General features: G+C 43.4%; 1 protein-coding gene across 1 annotated transcript in view; it reads left to right on the top strand.

Annotated features, from left to right (window-relative positions):
• zfhx4 (zinc finger homeobox 4) overlaps window positions 1-20,851 on the top strand; it is an 81,509-nt gene that overhangs the window by 37,017 nt on the left and 23,641 nt on the right. Inside the window, exon 6 of the mRNA XM_080865891.1 lies at window positions 4,140-4,374. Coding sequence (XP_080722017.1) covers window positions 4,140-4,374 — 235 coding nt within the window. The remainder of the gene's footprint in view (window positions 1-4,139; window positions 4,375-20,851) is intronic.

Genomic DNA, 20,851 nt, shown 5'->3' with positions numbered 1-20,851 from the left:
AATTCAGTTAATGAGGCAGCTTTGTCACCCCAGATAGAACAAATGGATACGAGACAGCAGCGCCGCTATCCTTCCCCGCAAACCCAGGCAGCGAGCCGAGGGGAAGATGTGTGTGTTCTCATGTTTACTTGTGTGTGAGAAAGGTGTTTTGTAAACATCTCATTCTGCATAATGAATGCAGTCCTCTGTCGTCCTCAGTCACACACACACAGCAGCAGCAGCAAACTGCTACACCAGGGAGCTTCCTTTACCTGTCAGACTGACTCTCCTCCCCTCTCCCAAAAACAAGTCCCAGGGTGTTTTTGCATCTGTGTGTGTGTGTGTGTGTGTGTGTGTGTGTAAGTCACTGACAGCATTGACTGTCTTGTGTTTCTGACAGCCGAATGGGAAGTCCTGAGTATTGTAATTTACATTGTGATGTGTGTGTGTGTGTGTCAGACAAGCACTCCTTGTGTTTTAATGTGTCGGCTAATGTCTGAGTGAGCACCCTGGTCGCTTTCGGTCTTCACACGCTTAAACCTGGTAACATTCACATATATATCTACATATTGCAACACAACAGTAACATGCACATATTTAAATGTTACCTCACACGCATTTCTATTTTCAGTTTGCCACAATGATATATTTTTGCAATTCCCTGACCAGAAGAGGGATCTCTCTGTCTCTCGCTTTCTGTCTGAGCCCTTTTTGGGTCCACGGTAACAATCACTTGCTGCAACACCAGAGAAAAAAATACTGAGAGAGCCACTGTTGCTCTCATATGTGAGCTTTACTATAAATGTAACTACACGTCAGGCAGTAGTGACGTGGACGTTTGCAGTAAATTTGCGGTAAATTAAAGAAATTTTTAAAGGAATTTCCGGTCACTACGCAAGTTAGGACGTAGATTTCCCGCAGAAGTCTAAATCAAGCTTGAGTGGAGAGTACTAAATGTTCTCTCCGCTAGTCACACTATTAGAATTGATACTGACAATTGACAATAACATATTGATAAAGCCAGCAATGTGGCATATTCGATGACTGAAAGGGGTTTTATGTGTGTGCATGTACCCCCTTTGCCATCTAGAGATGTCTCTGCCCTGTTTAGATCCACCCAGGGAGTGCTGTGTAGCTGATTTTGATTGGCCCACAGGGAGTGTTGGCTTATTTGGTTGTTTGCCAAACACTAATCCCCAACAATTAACCACCAGGCAGGCTGGAGAGGTGCCATATTGACAAGGATGGCTCTTTTTGCCATTCTGCGCAAAGACGCTCGATATGATACGAATGTGCGTATACACACATACAGATCAGCAGCAGCATAAATTACATGCACATTGCAAGTAGACACACAGGGGCACAAACCCAGGAGCAGGAACAGTGTGTTTGTGTGTTTGAATATGCATTACACAGCCCACGCCTGGCAGGAGTCAAAGTGCTCCTTTAAAAGTTCATAAATCATGGCTGTTCTGGCCTGTGATCACCAGACCGCCTGCATTTCAGGCCTGCGGAGTGCCAGAGAGCGACAGACAGCCCTCTAGTTTAGGTCTTAAACAAACCCTCTGGAATGTGCTGATGGGGGAAGAATTAATATTAGGTCTAAACCTATCTGGCATCCCAATTCAACCCTAAAGTATATCATTCAGCTTCTCTCAGCTGAAGCCTCACATCCTAAAAACATTACGATGTAACTTACAGCAGTAAAGGATGTGTGGTGTTTGAGGCCACAAGCGCTACAATTCTCCTACTGCCATTAGGAACCAGTTTAAGCCATCAAGTATTTTCTGAAACTCTGCCTCTCTTGATAAGACTCTTAACTGTTATGGCCATGTGTGCTCACACACTTTCCAATTCTAGCATGGTCTTCATATGGGGCTGTTCTTAACGTACTTCTCGAGGTTGTCACAAGAGGAAAGAAAGGCTTTGTTTGATTACCAGTTTTCTATTCAGCTCTAAGAGCCCCGCTTTCAGCTTCATTCAACTGTAGCTGGGCCCCATTCCTATCAGAATGACGTTAAAATAAAAGTGTGTTTAAATGTCCAGATACGGTTAAGCTCAGAAAGAACCAGTTCCAAGCTAATCCTGTTTTGATATTGTGGTTGTCCTAATTGATCAGAGGATGAATGACAGTCAGAATGTGTGCAACTACACGGGCTTTTACATATGCTGTATAGCATATGGCATTGCTTTGAGAGGTCGTTTTCAACAGAAGGTACTTTGAGCACCTCCTGTTTAATGCCAGTGTTTATAAAGAAACGCTGAAAAGTTCATATTGAAAGAAAAGCCATGACGTCACACTTTCTTGTTTATGCATGTGATATATGCGTGCTTGCTTCCGTAGCAAAAGTGTGTTTCCACAGTGAGGCTCGACAGCCCAGTTTTCCTGCGAGGTAGGGAGGGGAAGAAAGAAAAGAAGCAAAGAGAAAGAGAGAGAGAGAGAGAGAGAAAAGAGCGAGGGAGGCCTCCTTTCACAGAGAAACAAAGATAGCTGTAATTAATGGCCCTGAGCTCTGGACTAGGGGAGCTTTCTTCTGACAACTCCGACTTAATTAAAACTTAAGACTTCTGAAAGGGCCTCTGACTGCGAGGGGACGTCCCACCGTCTCGTGAGAAAAACCTCGCAAGATTTCCTACAAAAGAAAGAAAGAGGGAGAGACAGAGAGAAAAGATGTGTTAGTGGCTGTAGCTATGTTGCTAATCCCTGTTTGTCAAAGGAGGAGGGGGGGTGGTTAGAACTCATACACCTGCGACCCACTCCTCCCACCACACACACACACACACACACACACACACACACACACACACACACACACACACACACATTCATTTTTCCAGTCTCTCTCTCTTCCTGCTCCATATAGCTTGATGCAACTATACTCTGGAGGAAATATTACCTGGCTAACTTTTCATTTGCTTCCAGAATGAAACGTCTTCCTATAGGAAGAGGTGAGAGACTCAGTAGGGCTAGCACATGCACACTTGTCATTATCTGCATTAATTCATGCACAGAACCCTGCACCTCTTTCTCACATGGCTGTATGAATAAATCTTAACAAAGTATAAACTAACCTTTGCGAGCCACCCCTGTGTCTCTGCCATGCTATCTTTTCCCCTCTCTCTCTCTCTTTGTTGCTCTCTTTCTCTCCCTCTCTCTCTCTCTTCTCCCCTTCACAGAGGATCAGATAATAAAAGCTTGGCCTGGTCTTTTGTTTTTGTGCATTGTTCATTAGCCCGGCAGCAACAACAGAAGCACACTTGATATGCTTGGCTTGACTGGGTGTATGGGAGTAGGGCAAGGTGGGATGGGGGCTGTGCGTGCATGCCTGCCTGTGTGTGTGTGTGTGTGTGTGTGTGTGTGTGTGTGTGTGTGTGTGTGTGTGTGTGGGTGTTTGTGCACCTACATGCACCAAGGGCAGGGCAAGAGGTAGGGGGTAGCTTTGCATGGCTGCAATGCCATTAAAGAGGCAAGTGGAAATTAGGGGCTTGCAACTGACAGCACACATTGAATGAGAAACCCCTGCAGCTGCTAACAATATGGAGAGCTGGACAATGTGCATGTTAAAGACAAAAACGGTGTTTTGAACTCAACACCTTGTCTGACTTTTTGTGGGGGGGGGGGGCCTTCTGTCTTTGCATTACTTAGACAATATCCAGTTAATTGGAAATGTTAGTCTTTAAACTAAGCTCAGCTGCTTAGAAGTTATATCTATTTCTGTTTGGTAGTTTCATGTTTGTCTGTCCCTTTTATATCTTGCCTTTATGCCTATACCTTTTTTAAATATGTACTTCTTGAAGATCTTTACTTGTGCAGTAGACTTATATAAAAGAGCCATTAGTCAGGAATCTTGCTCTCTAGTATTTTTCTTTCAGAAATATCTATAATACCACTGTAGCCAATAATGGGTCTGACTGAAATGCTGACTATTGACTTTTTTTTGTGGCTTTTTTAGAACCAGGCAAGTGGGATTTCTGGGTGTTTGAATTTTTGGAATTCAACTGGAAGGATAATAGAAGGAAGGATTTTCTGGCCAAGTTTAAAATGTTACAAAGATATCTGGAAAAAAAACAATGAAGTTGCTCCTGCTTTGAAATTTTTGAACTGTCCCTAAAAGGTGAATGCATCTAACCTTCAGACTCTCTACTTGTCTGTTCCACAGCATTTGCAGAAGCTGGACAGTTCGTATAGCCCGGAGTCATGTGTCTACTACTGCACGCTGTGCGACTACTCCACCAAGGCCCGCCTCAACCTGGTGCAGCACGCCCGCTCAGCTCGCCACCAGCAGAACGAAGGACTGAGGAAACTCCAGCTGCACCAGCAAGGCCTGGGAGGAGATGAGGATGGGCTGAGCCTTCATGAGCTGTTCCATGTCAAGGAGTGCCCCAGCAGCCAAGGTCTGTGCTTTTTCAACCTACTTTGTTTGCTTTAACTGTGATACTTAAGAATATTTGTTAGTTTTAAGGCTATTTCAGTTAATACTTTGGGGATTAACTTTTTGTCACATCTTTTATTTTTTTCTGGTGGAGTGCACACATGGCCTGACTTTAACATTTTCTATTGGCTTCCACTTTTATTTTTATTTTTGTTGTTCTTCTTTTTTTAGATTTTAAAACCTTGATATTAGCTGAAGTGGTCAGTTTTCTTTGTTTGAAGTCAGATTCCTCAATCTTTACTCCTTAGACTCTTCCTATCTCTTCCCTCCCTTGCATCACTCTCTCTTTCTTCTGTCAAATCTCTCTCACTCCGTACTTCATTCCCTCCTTCCTTTGGCCTTCATATCCAGATTACGTCTCTCGATACAGGCCCGTCCATTCCTCCTAATCTCTCCAAAATGAGCATACTGTTCCTATTAGGCTGCTGCTCTTATATCTGAAACATGCACACACACACACATAGACATACACACACACAGTGTCCCGTGCACAGGGACATCCCAAGCAGGCAAGTCAGCTTATGAAATTTCACCTTGGGAGGATCTCATAGTGAAAGGCCTGTACACACATACGTTACTCACACACATGTATGCTATGGCTGCACAGTCTCTCCCTGGAGTGAGCTTTCATTTCCTTTCTCATGACCAAAGCAATTTGGCTTTCATTTAAGAGTCTCCGTCCTGCCAGCAGCTAATAAGTGTAACAGAACTGTAAAACATTCAGAGAGACAAAAAAAAGAAAGAAAGAAAAAAAAAAAAAAGATTTATCGTTTTTCTTTGAGTGGGGGGTTGGATGGTGGGTAAGGGGTTGCAGGGTGTAAGGGGAGGGGGCTGCGTTGTAATTTAAACCAGAAGACAGAGAGTCAGGGTCCATTATTTAGTCATCCCTATGTTAATGCTGCCGGGAGAAAATGAGCGCTTAACTTGTTTTTGCTTTGCTTGACCTGCAGGAGCGGGTGGAGTGGGGTGTGGTGGTAGTGCAGGGGGGAATGGGGAAAGTAAGGGGGGGGGGGGGGGGGACACATTTTGAAGAGCATTCCAACATAGCATTAGCCCATACATCTGTCTGTGTGTGTGTGTTTAGGTGTGTGTGTGTGTGTGTGTGTGTCAGCTCATGTATATTCCACCATGAATCTGCGCTCCCCAAAGTGTCCTGTTTATACTGTACATATACTCCCAAAACAGATGGGGGCCCAGCGCTTAGAAACATATGTGAGTCCTAGCGCACACACACACACACACACACACACACACACACACACACACACACACACACACACACACACACACACACACACACATTAACAGGAGACGAGCTCCCTGTCCTGGAGTGGAGACTGCTGCTGGTGAATGTTTGGTTTTAATTACACATGGATCAAAGTTTCGGTGAGATTTGGGGTGCAGCAGAAAAGCATGCTTAGATAAATCATTACCTTACATTTTAACATAGCCACCAACCCGCCCCCCCCCCCCCCTTCTTTCTCATCTCCTCTTTTTTGCCCCCCTCCCTCCTCTCTTTCTTTCTCTCCTTCTTTGTCCTGCTTATTCCTCCAGCTCCTGTCCATTTTTTTCTCCAGGCCTTTTACCGTTTTTTTCTTCTTTTTTGTCCTCCTCCCCTTCCCTTTTTAAATCTCAAACCAATGCGCCCAAGCAGGTTTTAAACCTGTCAAAAGCAATATTTGGCCGCTGCACCAAATTTCCAATGTTCCACTCTTAAAACGCACTAAATTTGTTGCTTGGACCCTCATTTTATACCTTGGCTTTGAGATGGCACATGGTGAATTTCCATGAGGAAGATAGCGTAAAACCTTAAGCGGACGCTGGCACCGTCCAAAATGCTAAGCGACTTTTCTGGATGCCCTTCTTTTGCCCACTCTATATAACTTTCTTCTGAACAACGGTATTCTTTCACATGGTACGTGGTAAATGTTTCAAAGGCTACTTCCTTGTAGCCCATAAGTATTTGGCAGGTGTACGCAGTGAGCAAAGTTACAACCATGTCAAGGAGAGATCAAACACTGAGAGTCAGTGGAATAAATTGGGCTTGTGTTCTTGTTCTGTAGTTTGCTAATAAAATCCGTGTTGTTGTATTTGTTGTTTATTTTTAGGATTTTTTTTTTTAACCGATTACAAAATAGTTCCTGTTAGCATCACACGCTAGCCCGCCTTACGAGAGAGGCGATTGCTCCCGCAGTGATATATGATGCGAATGGGTTTTTTTTTTCAGCAATGGAAAATGCTTTATAGTAGGTAACATTTTCATCCAACGTTCAGTTTAAGGACCCTCTGTTTGTGTATTCGTGTGCTGTTAGTTTTCTGGGCTACAACTCCTGACTCGAGCACTTTCTGTTCATTAGAGACTGGTATGAAAAAGATTAATTTAAGTGCTGACCGGTATCTTTCTCTTAAAGTCTGGGAGTTGGCACCAAGCCACATAATTATAGGCTCATTTGGGAATAAGAGTTCTAATGCTTGGGACTTTATGTACATGTGAATGGCTTTCATTAAACAATTTTGATGCTGATTTTATGGCCTAATTAAGGATACGGTACTGGAGAGACACACCGCAAGAATATAGGTGTTTTGAACAAAGACAGGAGTGTACATGCAGTACTTGTGAGCTTGTAAATGCATAGGTTTGCCGATGTATGTGTGCATTTGTGTGTCTTTGCGTTTTTCTGAGAACTTGTCGGTCTCTGTTGTCCTCTTGAGTGTTTAATTCTCGTAACCTGGGCCCAGCCAACTCACGCCTTTACCTTTGGTAAATACCGTTGTGAAGCGAGTGAACTCTGTGCTCGCTTGCCCGCTTGCACCCTTGCATGTGCAGCAGTTAGCACTCCCGGCCTAAACAGCAGGAACTTTTCACCGCAACCTCTCAACTGCGTCCTTCAGAGACAAAAAGCCCACTGTGTCTACATTTCTGAGATAAACCGTCCCTCTCTGTGTGCAATTAGAAATGATCAAGAAAATTGAGTTTATAAAAAATGCCAGTTTGCATCAGAAGAGCGGGCATAAATGAATTGCCTCTCAACATGGAGGACTTAGAGGCCATTTTGCTTTGAGGGTCGTCCAAAAGTTATTAGAAAACTTAGATATTTTTTGTACTTCTCTGCGCTCTGTAATGAAGTTACGTCCTGAATGGAGCTGTTTAGTAAAACAGCTAAAAAAGAAAAATATGACAGATTGCGAGTCATGGGTATTCCATCATCGGTTTGATAATTTGAACAATTTGTTTAGCTGGACTTTTTGAGAAATTAACAACCTCTGAAGCTTAGTTGTTACAGCGATTTTTTTCCCTTTTTTGCCAGCTCTGAATCTCTCGACCATTTGAGCATTTGTTTAACTACAAAGAGCATTTTCAGGAGGCGTGTGTGTGTGCGTGCGTGCAAGCATGGGTGTGTTTTTCTATGTGTTTCCTCGCCCATTAGCCCTGTGCTCCATCATGTGTAAAGCTCCTCATAAGCCAGACCAAGCAGAAACATGAGGCCTTTTCTGCATACTTCACTTTCTGTCTTTTTTTTTTTCTCCTTTCCTTGTTCCCTCTGTCCCTCTCAAAAAGGAAAGGGAGATGGGATCTTATGGAGGTAATTATGTCTGAGAATCCAGCCTGTCATCCATCCCTCCAACACCAACCCCACCACCCGCACATCTCCATCACTCCGTAAACCCCCTCCTCTCTCCCGACCCCAACCACCGTCACCCGACATGCATTAAAGAGGGAGGGAGAAGACCCTCTTTGTCTGAATCCCTGTTTTAAACAAAAGATCTCTTCTGACTTAGACCAGCAACACTTTTATCATGTGCGTGTGGGTGCACGTGCGAGTGTGTCCAGAGCCCTTTGTTTTCTCTGAGTGATAAGGCTCTAGGACATTTTTGGTCCTAGTTAAATTAGTGTAGCAGTGCTAACCATTTACATAGCAGCTGTAGGCTAAAACCTGAGCCTAATGGACTCTTATTATCCACATATATATGTGGCTGAGTGTGGATATAGATGCGTGTTTGTGTGCGTGTTTCCAGCAGGAGGAGGTGGTGGAAGCACGGCCAGTGGGAAAGTGTGCCATCCTGCCTGTTTCCGAACGCACAGACATTCCTTGTTGTAAAATGCACGCCGTCAAATTGTGTCTGAGCTAAGTCGAGGAACCAAAAAACACAGAGAAGAAAAAAGAAATCATCCCATTTTCAATGTGGGAAAGAGCATCCCAAAGAGCATTTCGATGTGATGACATTGAAGAAACTTTTGAGGTATTAGGTTTTACCTCCTCCCTCAGTTTCACTTATTCATCTTATGCCTCGTTTTTTTTTCTTTTTTTCCTTCGGGTGGTGGGGATGGTTTCGCCATTCCAGTGGTTGTCTTTTTTCGGAAAGGTCTCTCCTCAGACAGAAGTCTATTTTCAGGGTTTGTCTCAGTAATTTGTGGCCATTACATAAACATTCATGGATGGCCAGAGGACTGAGAGAAAGGATGCAACACACACCCAGATCTAGCAAAACCACTAGAGTTAGCATAGCGGTCGCCATTTTCTCTTTTAAGTTGTAGAATGGAGAGGGTGAAACCAGATAACTAGCTCATGAAAGGACACTTCAGCCCTTTATTAGGAACAGCTTTAAGCATTCATCTATTAGATATGTACATTTAGAACTGCTCTGGATAGTTTAAGCCGACCAGTTATAATGCATATCGATTTGCTCACATCCAGATGATTAAATGCAGTCATTTATTTTTGACCTTTTCTTCTTCATTTACCGTGACACAGGAAGTTACTTACATACTGTAAAAGGTAAAGTCCACAGATTTCAGTCAGATGGGATTCATTCCTCGCATAATAAAAACCTGGAATGTTATTTTATGTGTCCAACACGAATACAAATACAGGGGGGGACTATTCTGATGAGAGCGATGTGATTTTGCCCAAGAGGATTTTTGTAAAGCATGTAGCTTTTTATTGCCGTGCAATTAGTTGGAGACAATACTCTGCATTTTAAATCATTTGTCAAATCAAAATAAGACACATTCATATATGTATATTATTATATTTTCGGCAAGTAGCAATTTACCCCAAATTTCCCAAAACCATATTCTCTATGGCTGAGGGAGTAAAAGATGTGGTCATTTTTTGAATAATTCCATCCAAGCAAATTATAATTACTTTGTGGTCTCTGTGTGTGTGCACACAAAAAAAAAATGGGCAGGAGCCCGACTTGTGCCTCAGAAAAAAAAGTGCCTCGTTCACCATAAACTATTTTTGCAATGGTGTGTTGGGGCGGTATGGGCTCAGCCGATTGTTTTTCTTTGAGTTGAGCAGCTCTTTGGTGTAGGGGTATTACCCCGTCTAAATTGTTCCCTCATGTTTTCCGCCAAGGTTCTGTGCCCAACACACTGACAGTTATAATTTGCAGAAATTGCGCTGATTATCTGAATTAGCATACCTGACCAATGCCACATTAGTCTTATTTACAATACAAAGCCGTGGGGCTCTGAGGACGCATACTAAATATGACTTAACCCTTTGAAGAGGGGACTGGCGTCACAGGGCCAGAACGTCTTTCACGTCAATGATATCACAAAGAGCTTAAGGCCCCCCACTCCATATGGACCTGAAAGCCTCTGGAAGACTCCTGGAAAGGGAAGTGGTGAATGCAAAGTCCAAGGACCATATTGAAATCACAGGTTTACTGCAAGTTTTCCCCTTACTCTCAGGTTCTTTTGACCTTTGTCTTCCCATATTTTTTTTTCACCACTTAGCTGTTCTCCCCATCTTGTTTTTCTTTTCCTTTTCCACCCCCCACCCGCACCCACCCTCTTCACCCCTGTTCTTCTTTATTTTCTTCTCCCTCACGTCTATTCTTTTCCCTCCCCAATCCCTTCATACACCCCCTGTCCATTGACTCTTAACCACAGATGGACAAAACAATGGCCCATGTCACACAGCATTAAGACAAACAATCCAGTGATGGGAGGAGGGTTGTGTGGAGCCGGAGCCACGGTAACCAGGCAATACGCTCACTGGTCCAAGCAGCCACTAATCTCAGACAGCGATGATACAATTCACAAATGGACACTGAAGGCAGCCTGTACGCACACACGCTCACAGCCACATGCAAAAAAAATAGGAACATTAAGAAATATAGTTACTGGGCAGCATTTCTGCAAAAAGTTTTCTTTTCTTGTGTCCGTCTACACTCTCCACTCAGTTTCTCTTCCCTCATCCATCAATGGGAGGTATAGAATTGATAGCAGGTATTGATTACCAATTGGCTAAGGCTAATCTGCTCTAACCGGAGGAAGCTTTGCACTTACAGCGGCTGTCAGTGGCTTGTCGTGTGTGTTTCTATTCGACTGTGCAGCATTACAGTAGCAGTAACAGTATTTTTTTGTCTCAACTGCTTACCTACAGCATACTAATGGTCCAAAAGCAAGGCGTTACATTTAAAAGAAAAGAAACAAATAAATAAAATAACAATGGGGCTAATCTGGACATTACTTTGATTTTTTTCAGAAAAAGGGAAACGTATGTTCTGTCTGCCCAAAGAAGCTCCGAGAGACATGCCAAGTTTCACCTCCCTACCTATGTGAATAAGACCCATCTCCCTCTTGCTTCTTTTCTTCATCTCCCTAATAGGAAATTTGAGCACACTGTGTGAGATTAAAGCAGAGAATCAATGCCTTGTGAGCAATCATTTCCAGACAAATCTCTTTCATCTTTTTTTTTCTCTCACCCCCCCCCCCCCACCCCCCCTCTTTCTCTCTCCCGTTCGTTTCCTCTCCCACCTCCTAATGCTAACAGGGGGTCCTGTGTCATGACATCCCTTTTGCTTTTATCATGTCCTAATAACATTCTGAAAATAGAGAGAGAAAGAGGAATGTGACAGAGAAAAGAGGGTGCTGGGGAAAAAAAAAGAACAAGAAATGGATAGACTGATAAAAATCCATTGAATGAGCATGGTTCTTGATTTGTGCTTTGATGTGGATGTCTTTGTGCAAATTAGACAAATATGCCCGCTGCTTTAGTCATCTCGAGGCTCTTCAAGAGATGCCATCTCCTCTTGCCATCCTTTTCTTTTATAAAGGATCGAAAGAAGGAGGGAAGGAGTGAGTGACAAGTTCATTTAAGGGCAAAAAAAATATACATTTCACAAAATGCAAGTGATTGAAGAGAGACAAGAGGAGGCTGAAGAGAAGTTTTTCTCTACTGTGTAAAATTATAGTATATAAGAAGTAGCCTGTACAAGGCAGTTGAATAAAACTGAAAATCTAAAAAGCTATAGACATAAAAAAATGCTTTTGTTTCTGCTTGGTTAGATGCAAAAGGTGTTTCACCTTGGTGCATAAGTCTAATGGGCAGGGATACACACATATACACACACACACCTTGGCCAGACCTTTGTTTCAAAAGCAGGTTAATGGGGAGTGAGGAAGAGGAGCGTTGCAATTTTCTGCTCTTTAGGCGCCAGAGAATTCTCTCCAGTGTAAGAGAGACCAGACTCTCAGCGTAATAGGCATTTTACACCCTCATCACCCCTTGCACAGACACACACACAAACATGGGCACACGTTCCCCAGAAATGCGTGGGAGTGTAATAGGCATTCTATGGTGTGTATTGCCCATCCCTAGAGAGCCAGTAAGTGTTAGACATGCATAGAGTCGGCAATGAGACAATCAGCATGCTGAAATTGAAACCTTGTCTGGAGTCACACAGGAGGGGAGGACGATGTGCGAGAGGAGAGGAGAGGAGAGGAGAGGAGAGGAGGAGAGGATTAACTATATAGACTGGAGGACCAGGGATAGGAGCACAGATGGCGGCAGGGCGAGGAGATCCAGAATAAGAAGAGAGGAGAGACAGAGGGAGAGGAAATAGGAACTGATGTTTGTTTAATTGCCTCATAAGTGATGACACAGATAATTATGTCGAAAAAGGGATGCTCCTCTTAGGCAGGGCCAATGAGCAGCTGTATCTGTTGTGCGTGTGTGTTTCATGCTGTCTCTCCCTATAGCCCCATCAACTGTTGTCCCCTCAAGCCACATCAAGTATAGGACACCATTAAAGCAGTGCGGTTTACGTCATATCAAATCATTCAGCTTAATTAACAGACAAGCACACACTCAAAACACACAGACACACACTCATCATTTGGAATCATTTTAATTACTCTGCAACATCATGATTATTAATATCTCTGCTTCGTATACCTGGGGATATGAAGGCGAGTGTGTTCACCTATATTTCCTGCGCTGCGCTTCCATGTGTGTAAGTGATGCTCCCTTGACTTCATATCTAATTGTCTTTTTTAATGACAATATTCCACTGTGTGCGGGCTGTATGTAATGAGTCAGGGTGTGTCAAAGTGCAGGCCTGAGCTGTCTGCTCGAGTTAAGCTCTTCCCGTCTACTGAAGAAGCCTCCAGCGTACGCACTCGCGCGCACACACACACACACACACACTCAAAAAGACCAGTATCAATGTGGGAGTTCCTGTATCTGACACGAGATTAAGAGGGCCAAGCGGAGGAACGTCGAAGAACTGCCCTGTTGCATTTGCAAGAAGGAAAAAGGACCGTCCTGTCACACGCGCGCGCACACTCAACACACACCAGCACGAGCATCCTGTGCTGTAAGTGAGCAGTAGCCTGCCTTGCATTATTCACAGTGGCCGAGTGATCGAAGCCTGGTTCAATAACACTAAAGCGGCGCATGCTGGAGAGATTTGTCTTACAAAACCTTGACACACACACAGGCGCACATATGCTCTCACACACATTGATTTTTGGTGGTGGGAATCTCCTAGGCTTTGGACGAAAGACAGGGACGAGAGAGGGGGCTTCCCCCGTCAAAGCAAACCCCCCCCCCCATACACACACACACACACACACGCATCGTTGTACTTATTCTGGACTTTACACCCGGATACGGTGCATAGGCAAACACTGTAAGTGCATGTTTAATTCTCACAAAATGAGATCTGATGGATGGCGATATCATGCACGCGAAAACGAAAGAAAAAGCTGAAGATAGGCGGCGAAGGATCTGCTTCTTAGATCTGATGGGGTTTCATTTACTGCAAGATGAGCTGATGGTAAAAAAAAATGTAAAAAGCAAAGGAAAAAAAAAAGTCTAACTGATCATATTTCTGTTTTTTGCTGACTCCCCTCTTTTGCATTTTACCATCAGGGGGCTTTTTGCAAGCCAGGCAGAAAAAAAAAATCATGCATTGCCTGATATGTCATATCATTCTGCTGTAGTGCGTGTGTGTGTGTGTGTGTGTGTTTTTGCACAGGAGTGTTCAATTTGAAAGCCTTCACTTGATTTGAATGGAAATTTTTCTTATACATCAGCCACTTCATTCAGTTTCTTATTTTCTTCTGAGCGGCACAAGCAGCGCCCTCCGGCGTTTTTGACATATTAACATGTATTGACAAGCCAGCACTCGCATGCCTGTAAACACACAGCACAAACACACGCGTATACACACACACCTCTGTCCCCCGAAGACCTGTGATCAACCATACCCAATCCCTTGTAATCATTTGGAGCACCCACACACACACATACACGCGTACACACATGCACATGTATTTTCAGCTTCAATCCAGAGTAATGGTTTGGGGCAGGGGCTGAAGCAGTGGGCTTCTTTCCCTTAGCCCCAGTGTCTTAAGCTGCCATTGATTAAATGTTAACTGATATACTCGGCCCTGGCAATCTTGTTAGAGCTGGAGCAGGCAGGCAGCTAGACAGACAGTTTAGGACCTGCACCCTCCTGATCAATAGCACAGATAAAGATTTCATCCATCAATGAGCTCCCAAAACAAAAGGTATCTGATACCTGATTAGGCCCGCGGGGACACACGCGCGCACACACACAGATATGAGCATAAACTCACTTTTACATGGCCACATGGGCTTCAGGCACATGAAGCGATCACACACACACACACACGCGCGCGTTTGGATCAGGTAAATACTTAATTTAAAAATCTGTATATAAGCTTAAATAAGCGCACACTTCTCACACACACATTCTTTTCACTCACTTATTTTGTCCAGAATAATACCTCTAACAACCCCATCTGAAGTCAATCAGTTCCACACCTAATGGTGTAATTACGACAGATACACACTCACGCTGAAGCGCACACTCCCCTGACACACACACACACACACACATATACACAGTCAAGTTTGCAGATAAGACAGTCCTGACTTTTCCCGGATGAAGGTTAATTATGCTGTGTAAGTTCACTTAGGTGTGGGGTTGCGTTTATCCAAAGAGGTGTATATATGTGTCTATATATGCACGTGTGTATGTGTGTGCACGGCAATTTAGATTGCACGTGCATGCCAAAGGCACCACAAAATGGAAGAATCAATGTCTGGGCGATCACTACTGTTAACGTGTATCAATAATGTTCCCCCATCTTCTTTCTCAGCTATTGTCACAAGGCAATTTGAAAGTCCAAGCCTTTGCCGCAATTAAGACTTAATTATAAATCAATAAAAGAAGTCATTTGAATATTGATTTTTCCTTTTTCTTCATATTGTTAATATATTCCACACCCTGTCTGTGATTTTTTTTTCCCTTCTGTTTTTGTTACAATTTTAAGGGGAATCAATATTTCCCTTTACAGTCATTCGAGAAGTGTTTCGGCGTAATTGGAGCCAAAAACACAACAGGATGTCTTGATGGGGTTTGATACCCAGAGGTGGTCAGGGGGTGAAAATGTCACAGACCCTTAAATTGTGATGGATTCCCCCCCCCCCCCCCCCCCCCCCAAAAAAAAAAGAAAGAAAAAGAAAAGAAGAGCTAATGATACTTTATAGCACTCAAACAGTGATCTCATTTTGGGAGATTTTGGGTGACATTTGTTGTCACGATGCCAAAAACGCATTTCCATAATTTTCACGGCTGACATTTTCTTTGATATGACACTGTATCAGAGCACACTCCAGAAATGATATCAATGCACCCCAGTAACCTGCATTTCATTTGATTAAATGATATCTTTGCTGTTTTATTTTCCTGCTCAGCCATTTTGAAGGGCTGTGAGATTTTCAAGTGGCGTGTCAGGGGCCGGGAGTCTAATGCATGGAAACATAGTGCTTTCTGTTTTCTGACGGCTAGCAGAGATAAGGTAGAGATATGGCTCTAGTACTGGCTCAAATCTAAAACAGATCCTGCTTGGGGGGAGGGGGGTGGTGGTTGGGGGAGTTTAGAAAGTGAAGGAGGGGAGGGAGGAGGAGGAAGGGAGGGGTGGAAGTAGTAAGAAAAGGGAATATTATCAATCCTCTAAGTGTCTGGCGGTGTCTCTCTTTCTTTCCCTCTTTCTCTCGCTCTTTTTCTCCCCACTCTCCTTCAGTAATCTGATTTATTCGAAGCATATGTGTGCTGCTCTGTCTTTGTCTGCTTCTATTAGGGCCAGTGGGGGCCCATATGACATTGTTTAGCCAGTAATGAAATGGACATTTTTTGCATGTTTTTGAGAAAGTCAGAGGAAAGCCAACACTCCTTATTTGTAACTGTCTGCGAATACCATCTCCAGGGCAGTACAATACCATCTCCAGGCCCAGGTCTATGCATGTGTGTGTGTGTGTTGCGTGTGAACATGTGTGACTATGTGTTACAGGTTCCATGTAGTCATTTTGGAGATGAATCTGAGCAACCTAATGAATATTTTGGCTTGAAGATATTTTTTTCCCTTCTTCTGTTGCTTCTTATGAGTTCTGCCATCCTCTCTGACCTTAACACATTAGAGGCCCTGATGATGAACACATTTTTTGTTCTGCGCATGCCTCTATGACAAAAGACGTGTCACATATAAAAACGGTTAAGCGCTAATGGAAGCTACATGGTGCTCGACTGAAGTCCGCATCGGCAACAAATACAGTTACCGAAAACCATTTGAAATTAATAAAGTGACTGGAAACACGGTTAGGTTTTTTTTTGTCATCTTTATATGTGTAAAATACACATTTTTAAACATTTCGTTTATCTGTCCTTTCTGTCTACTCAAATCTTCCCTTTGTTTTTCATCTAGGATTACAGTCTTGTTTTTTGGTGGCTCTGAAAGCAGATGGTTTTATGCAGCTAAAAACGGGACAGTAGCCCAATAGGATAAAGATCTGTTTAAGCATTATCCATTTGGCCACTGCCCGTCACAGGCCTATTTTAAGCATAGACACACACACACACGCAGCCATTCTCTTAAACCATGGCAGCCATTTTATTAGATTCCCTGTTTTCAGGCCTCGTATTAGTTCTCGGAAAATAAATGAACCTTGAATACATGACAAGGACCGGTCTGGTCAGTTGAAAACTATATCTATCCTGCTCGTATCTTTGTTTACCAGTGTAGTGATGGATGGAGAGATAACGGGTAAATGGTGGCGCACAGGAACAGATGGGATAGGTATATGGACGGATAGCTGTGTGAAAAGATAGAAAAATAGATGGACAGATAGATAGATAAATGGATGGATAGCTAGACAGATGAATGAGACAGGGAGATCTTGTTGGCCTGATAGAGTTGAGCAGGTATGCCGAGAAACAGCTGCTTTCTTCATTAGGTTCATCTATCGATCTCGGACCCTTGTTTTGTGCGTGTGTGTGTGTGTGTGTTTGAGGGAGAGGAGAAAGACAGCAGGCTCTGTAGATAAGTGCTGGTAATAGAACAGAATGAATTCTTATCACAGAGATGGGAAGGCCATTAACCCTCAGCTCCTAGTTCTCTCTCTCTTGCTCTCTCTTTTTCTCCCTCCCACCGTCCTCCGGTCTGGACCTGACAGGTTCATGTTGGCAGGTGTGTGTGATATTTCCACTATGTGTGTGAGACTCTCCAAGTGCGTGCATGTGTGCGCATCTCAGCTGCCGCTGCGCAGACTGCCCTATTGGCCAGATGTTTATAATCAGGGGCTAGATAAATATTGGCCCGAGGAATCATAAAAGACCGGGAAGAAACAGAGAATAGAGAAAGAGATGGGAGGAGATGAAACAGAGGAGAGGAATCTTCTTTTCAAATTATTCTTAAATCCCTCAGTAAGCATGCCGTGCCGCCTCCTCAGTTCACCTACTCAGCCTAAGGTGATTCAAAAAGCCGAAATGCAATATGGCTGTTGTGTAAGATGCAGGTGTGTGTGTGTGCACGTGTGGAGGTGTACAGTAGGTGTGTTAGCCTATTGTATAAGGCCAGGTGTTGGGGCAACTTTTTTTTTATCCACCAGTGAAACTTTTGAAGTCATATTTTTGTCCTGTGAAAACCCTTTTTGTATTTGCCATTAAAGAATCATTAACACCACCCTCCACACACACACACACACACACACACACACACACACACACACACACACACACACACACACACACACACACAGACACACACAAACCCATCCACCCAGTGCCCACAGCACTGAAAATGAAACCCTTCTTAACACGAAACAACAGTTTCTGTCTGCGCAGCAAGCAAGACATGCAAGCCTTTAATCTTGGCTATGTTTATTCATATGATTTTTTTTTCTCCCCCCTCTTTTTTTTTCCAAAAGGGTAATAGGTGTTTTGTTAGTCGCCTGCAAGACAGCAGAGCGAGCAATTTGAGCGAAAGAAAATACAATGAAGAGTCTCAGGAAGTCGTAATTGACAACAACAAAGCAAATTTGGAGCTGCTGATACAAGCATTTTTTACACAAAAAGTCATTTTTTTCAGCTTATTCTGTCAGTTCAACTTATTGACATTCACACCAGGAGCGAATTAAATGTGACAATCCTATTGTCTGGCTTTCAGAGTCGACCTGAAACTATATATATATATATATTCATCCAGGATTACAGTCTTGTTTTATGGTGGCTCTGAAAGCAGATGGTTTTATGCATTATTTTCGATATATATATATATATATATATATATATATATATATATATATATATATATATATATATATATATATATAATATAAAAATATAAATATAAAAATCTTTTTTTTCTTGCTGGTGTAATAAGTTTGCGTGTTTTTAACAATAAATGGCTCAGTGTGGGTGGATTTGAGAGTGTGGATGGAAACATGTGTGTTTGCTTGTGCTGGTGTGTTTACATGTTAGCATGTGGGCTGTGGACTTATGTGCATGAAATGCATTGAAAGCTGCGTAGGAGTAAATGTGTGTTATACGCAGAGATATTCATGGTTAGGTGTGTGTGTGAGGGGGAGAGAGGGAAAGCGTGTGCGGGTGTGTGTGTGTGCGGGTGTGTGTGCGGGTGTGTGTGTGTGTGTGTGTGTGTGTGTGTGTGTGTGTGTGTGTGTGTGTGAGTGAGTGAGTTATTCCCAGGCCCTGTGCAGGAGCTGTAGACCCTCTCTGCTGGGTTGATGTTTAGTATTTTAGACATGCTACATTAACAACATCTGGTTAAGATCTAAATGCTTGTTAAACGCGCTGAAATTCGGGGGGAAAGGTACAGGGAGAACGAGGGAGAAAGGGGGGATAAAGAGGGAGAGTAGGGTAAATAAAGATTTGAGGGTGAGAGAATGGGAGGGGGGGGATCAGTAAGTCTGTAAGGTTATTACTCTGGCAGTATTACCACTGGCCCTTGACTATGTGTGTGTGTGCTTCGGTGTGTATACGTGTGTGTGTGTGTGTGTGCGTGGCTGTGACTGTGTGGGATGGTGTAATGTTTCAAAGCTTTCCCCCTAAAACCTAGAGGCCAAACTAGAGCCACGCGCGCGGCGCAGGAATGTGACATCACAGGGCCCCCTGTTGCTCACATACGCACACATGGTCTCACAGGGGACGTGACCAGAGTTGTAAGAAGAAATCAGCATCAACATCATGCCTAAGTTGAGGAGACACGGGAGTCAAATGTGTTGCACAAAAACATTAAGGCTTCATTATTAGCACAGATAAAATGGACCCAGTATCAGGCCTGCATTATTAGACAGACTTAACACTCTGAAAATGCTCTGCTATACGCAGTCCAAGCTACACAATAACAGATTCTTTGTCTTGTTATTTTAGCAGTTCTTATATATCGTATATTTTCTTTGGCAGCAATTACACTTTCAGTTGATGCTCCAATTTTATGTTATCCATGATTTAAGATAAACAAAATGCAAAACAAGACTTTTTTTTTACTCCTTTACCCCTTTAATGAGCACCGTCCTAGCCCTAAGGAAGCAAATTAGAGGCAGCTCAACCCAGCTAATGAATTCAGCCATTTTGGAGTCTCCGTGTCCAGTTTCCTGGCGTGGCATTGCTCGACTGTTGTGTGCTGTACAACCGAGTCCTCCACCGGGCACATAATGACCCGGCATGGCGGTTATGGGCCCTTAGGGGGAGACAGGAGGGGGAGTGAGTGGTCTCAGAGCAGGTCATTATACAGCTAGAGGGCACACACATACACACACACATACACATGCACACAAACACACTGCACTCACACTTTCAATATATTCTTCATTGCCTCCATCTCCCATATGTCTAGTCCTCTATTTTTTTCTTTCAGACATCTCTTTCTCCTCCACTCTATCCTCCTGCGTCCGTCTGTTTAAAACTTGCTTTTCTATCTGTTTGTTTTTTGCTCTGCTTTGAAAAAATATGAGCATGTTTTGTTTGGTTTTTTTTTATTTCTACTACGGATGCCAAATTTCAGATACTATTTATTGGATAAACAAAACAGACATTTATGGGTAGGAATCTAACTGGTTACACTGGCTACTAACTGATAAAATCTCAAATCAAATTGATAGGTTGAATCTCTGATCATAAGACACTTAATTATTCTTCCTTTTTAACAGTTAAATATAGGCTTGTGTTGGTTGCAGCGTAATCGAAGCCAGGGTTTGTGGTTAGCTCGAGCTCACCGGCCGGCTTTAATGTTCCGACTGACCCACATCAAAGAGAATCCCACCAGGCTGCCAAAATCACACACCCTCCACAGTCTGGCCCACTTTGTGTGTGTGTGCACGCGCGCGTGTGCATGCACAGAGGCAGTGGAAGGTGACTGCGAAAGTTTTTGCTCTGTGTGTCCTCTGGTAGCGATTAAGTTGATGGTTAAGAGTCCCCCCGCTGCAGAATGCTCTGTCTCTCTTTAACACACACACTTTACACACACATACTTGCACATGACATTTCACATGCAAACATATGCAGTCACTGTCTCACTCGCGTGATCAATGGTACACATCCACGCTAACACGATGTAACATGCACAGTCATTCACGCGCTCACGTACACACCCGTGTGGTGTGTGAATGTCAGGGTCAGTCAGAGGGCAGACGCTGTGCTGATGTATTGAGAGAGCTCGTCTGGGAATGTCCTCAGTGTGGAAACACATTCCCCATATGCACACACGCACGAACACACACATGCATGCGCGCGCACACACACCACAGATATAACTGACTAGAAGGGGAAAGGAGAAAAAAGCACTGATGAGGCCCAGATGATCACCCCCTCCTGTTCTC

Source organism: Rhamphochromis sp. 'chilingali' (genome assembly GCF_963969265.1).
Source record: "Rhamphochromis sp. 'chilingali' genome assembly, chromosome: 18".
In the NCBI taxonomy this organism is placed as follows: domain Eukaryota; kingdom Metazoa; phylum Chordata; class Actinopteri; order Cichliformes; family Cichlidae; genus Rhamphochromis; species Rhamphochromis sp. 'chilingali'.
This window is presented reverse-complemented; position numbering and strand designations above follow the sequence as displayed.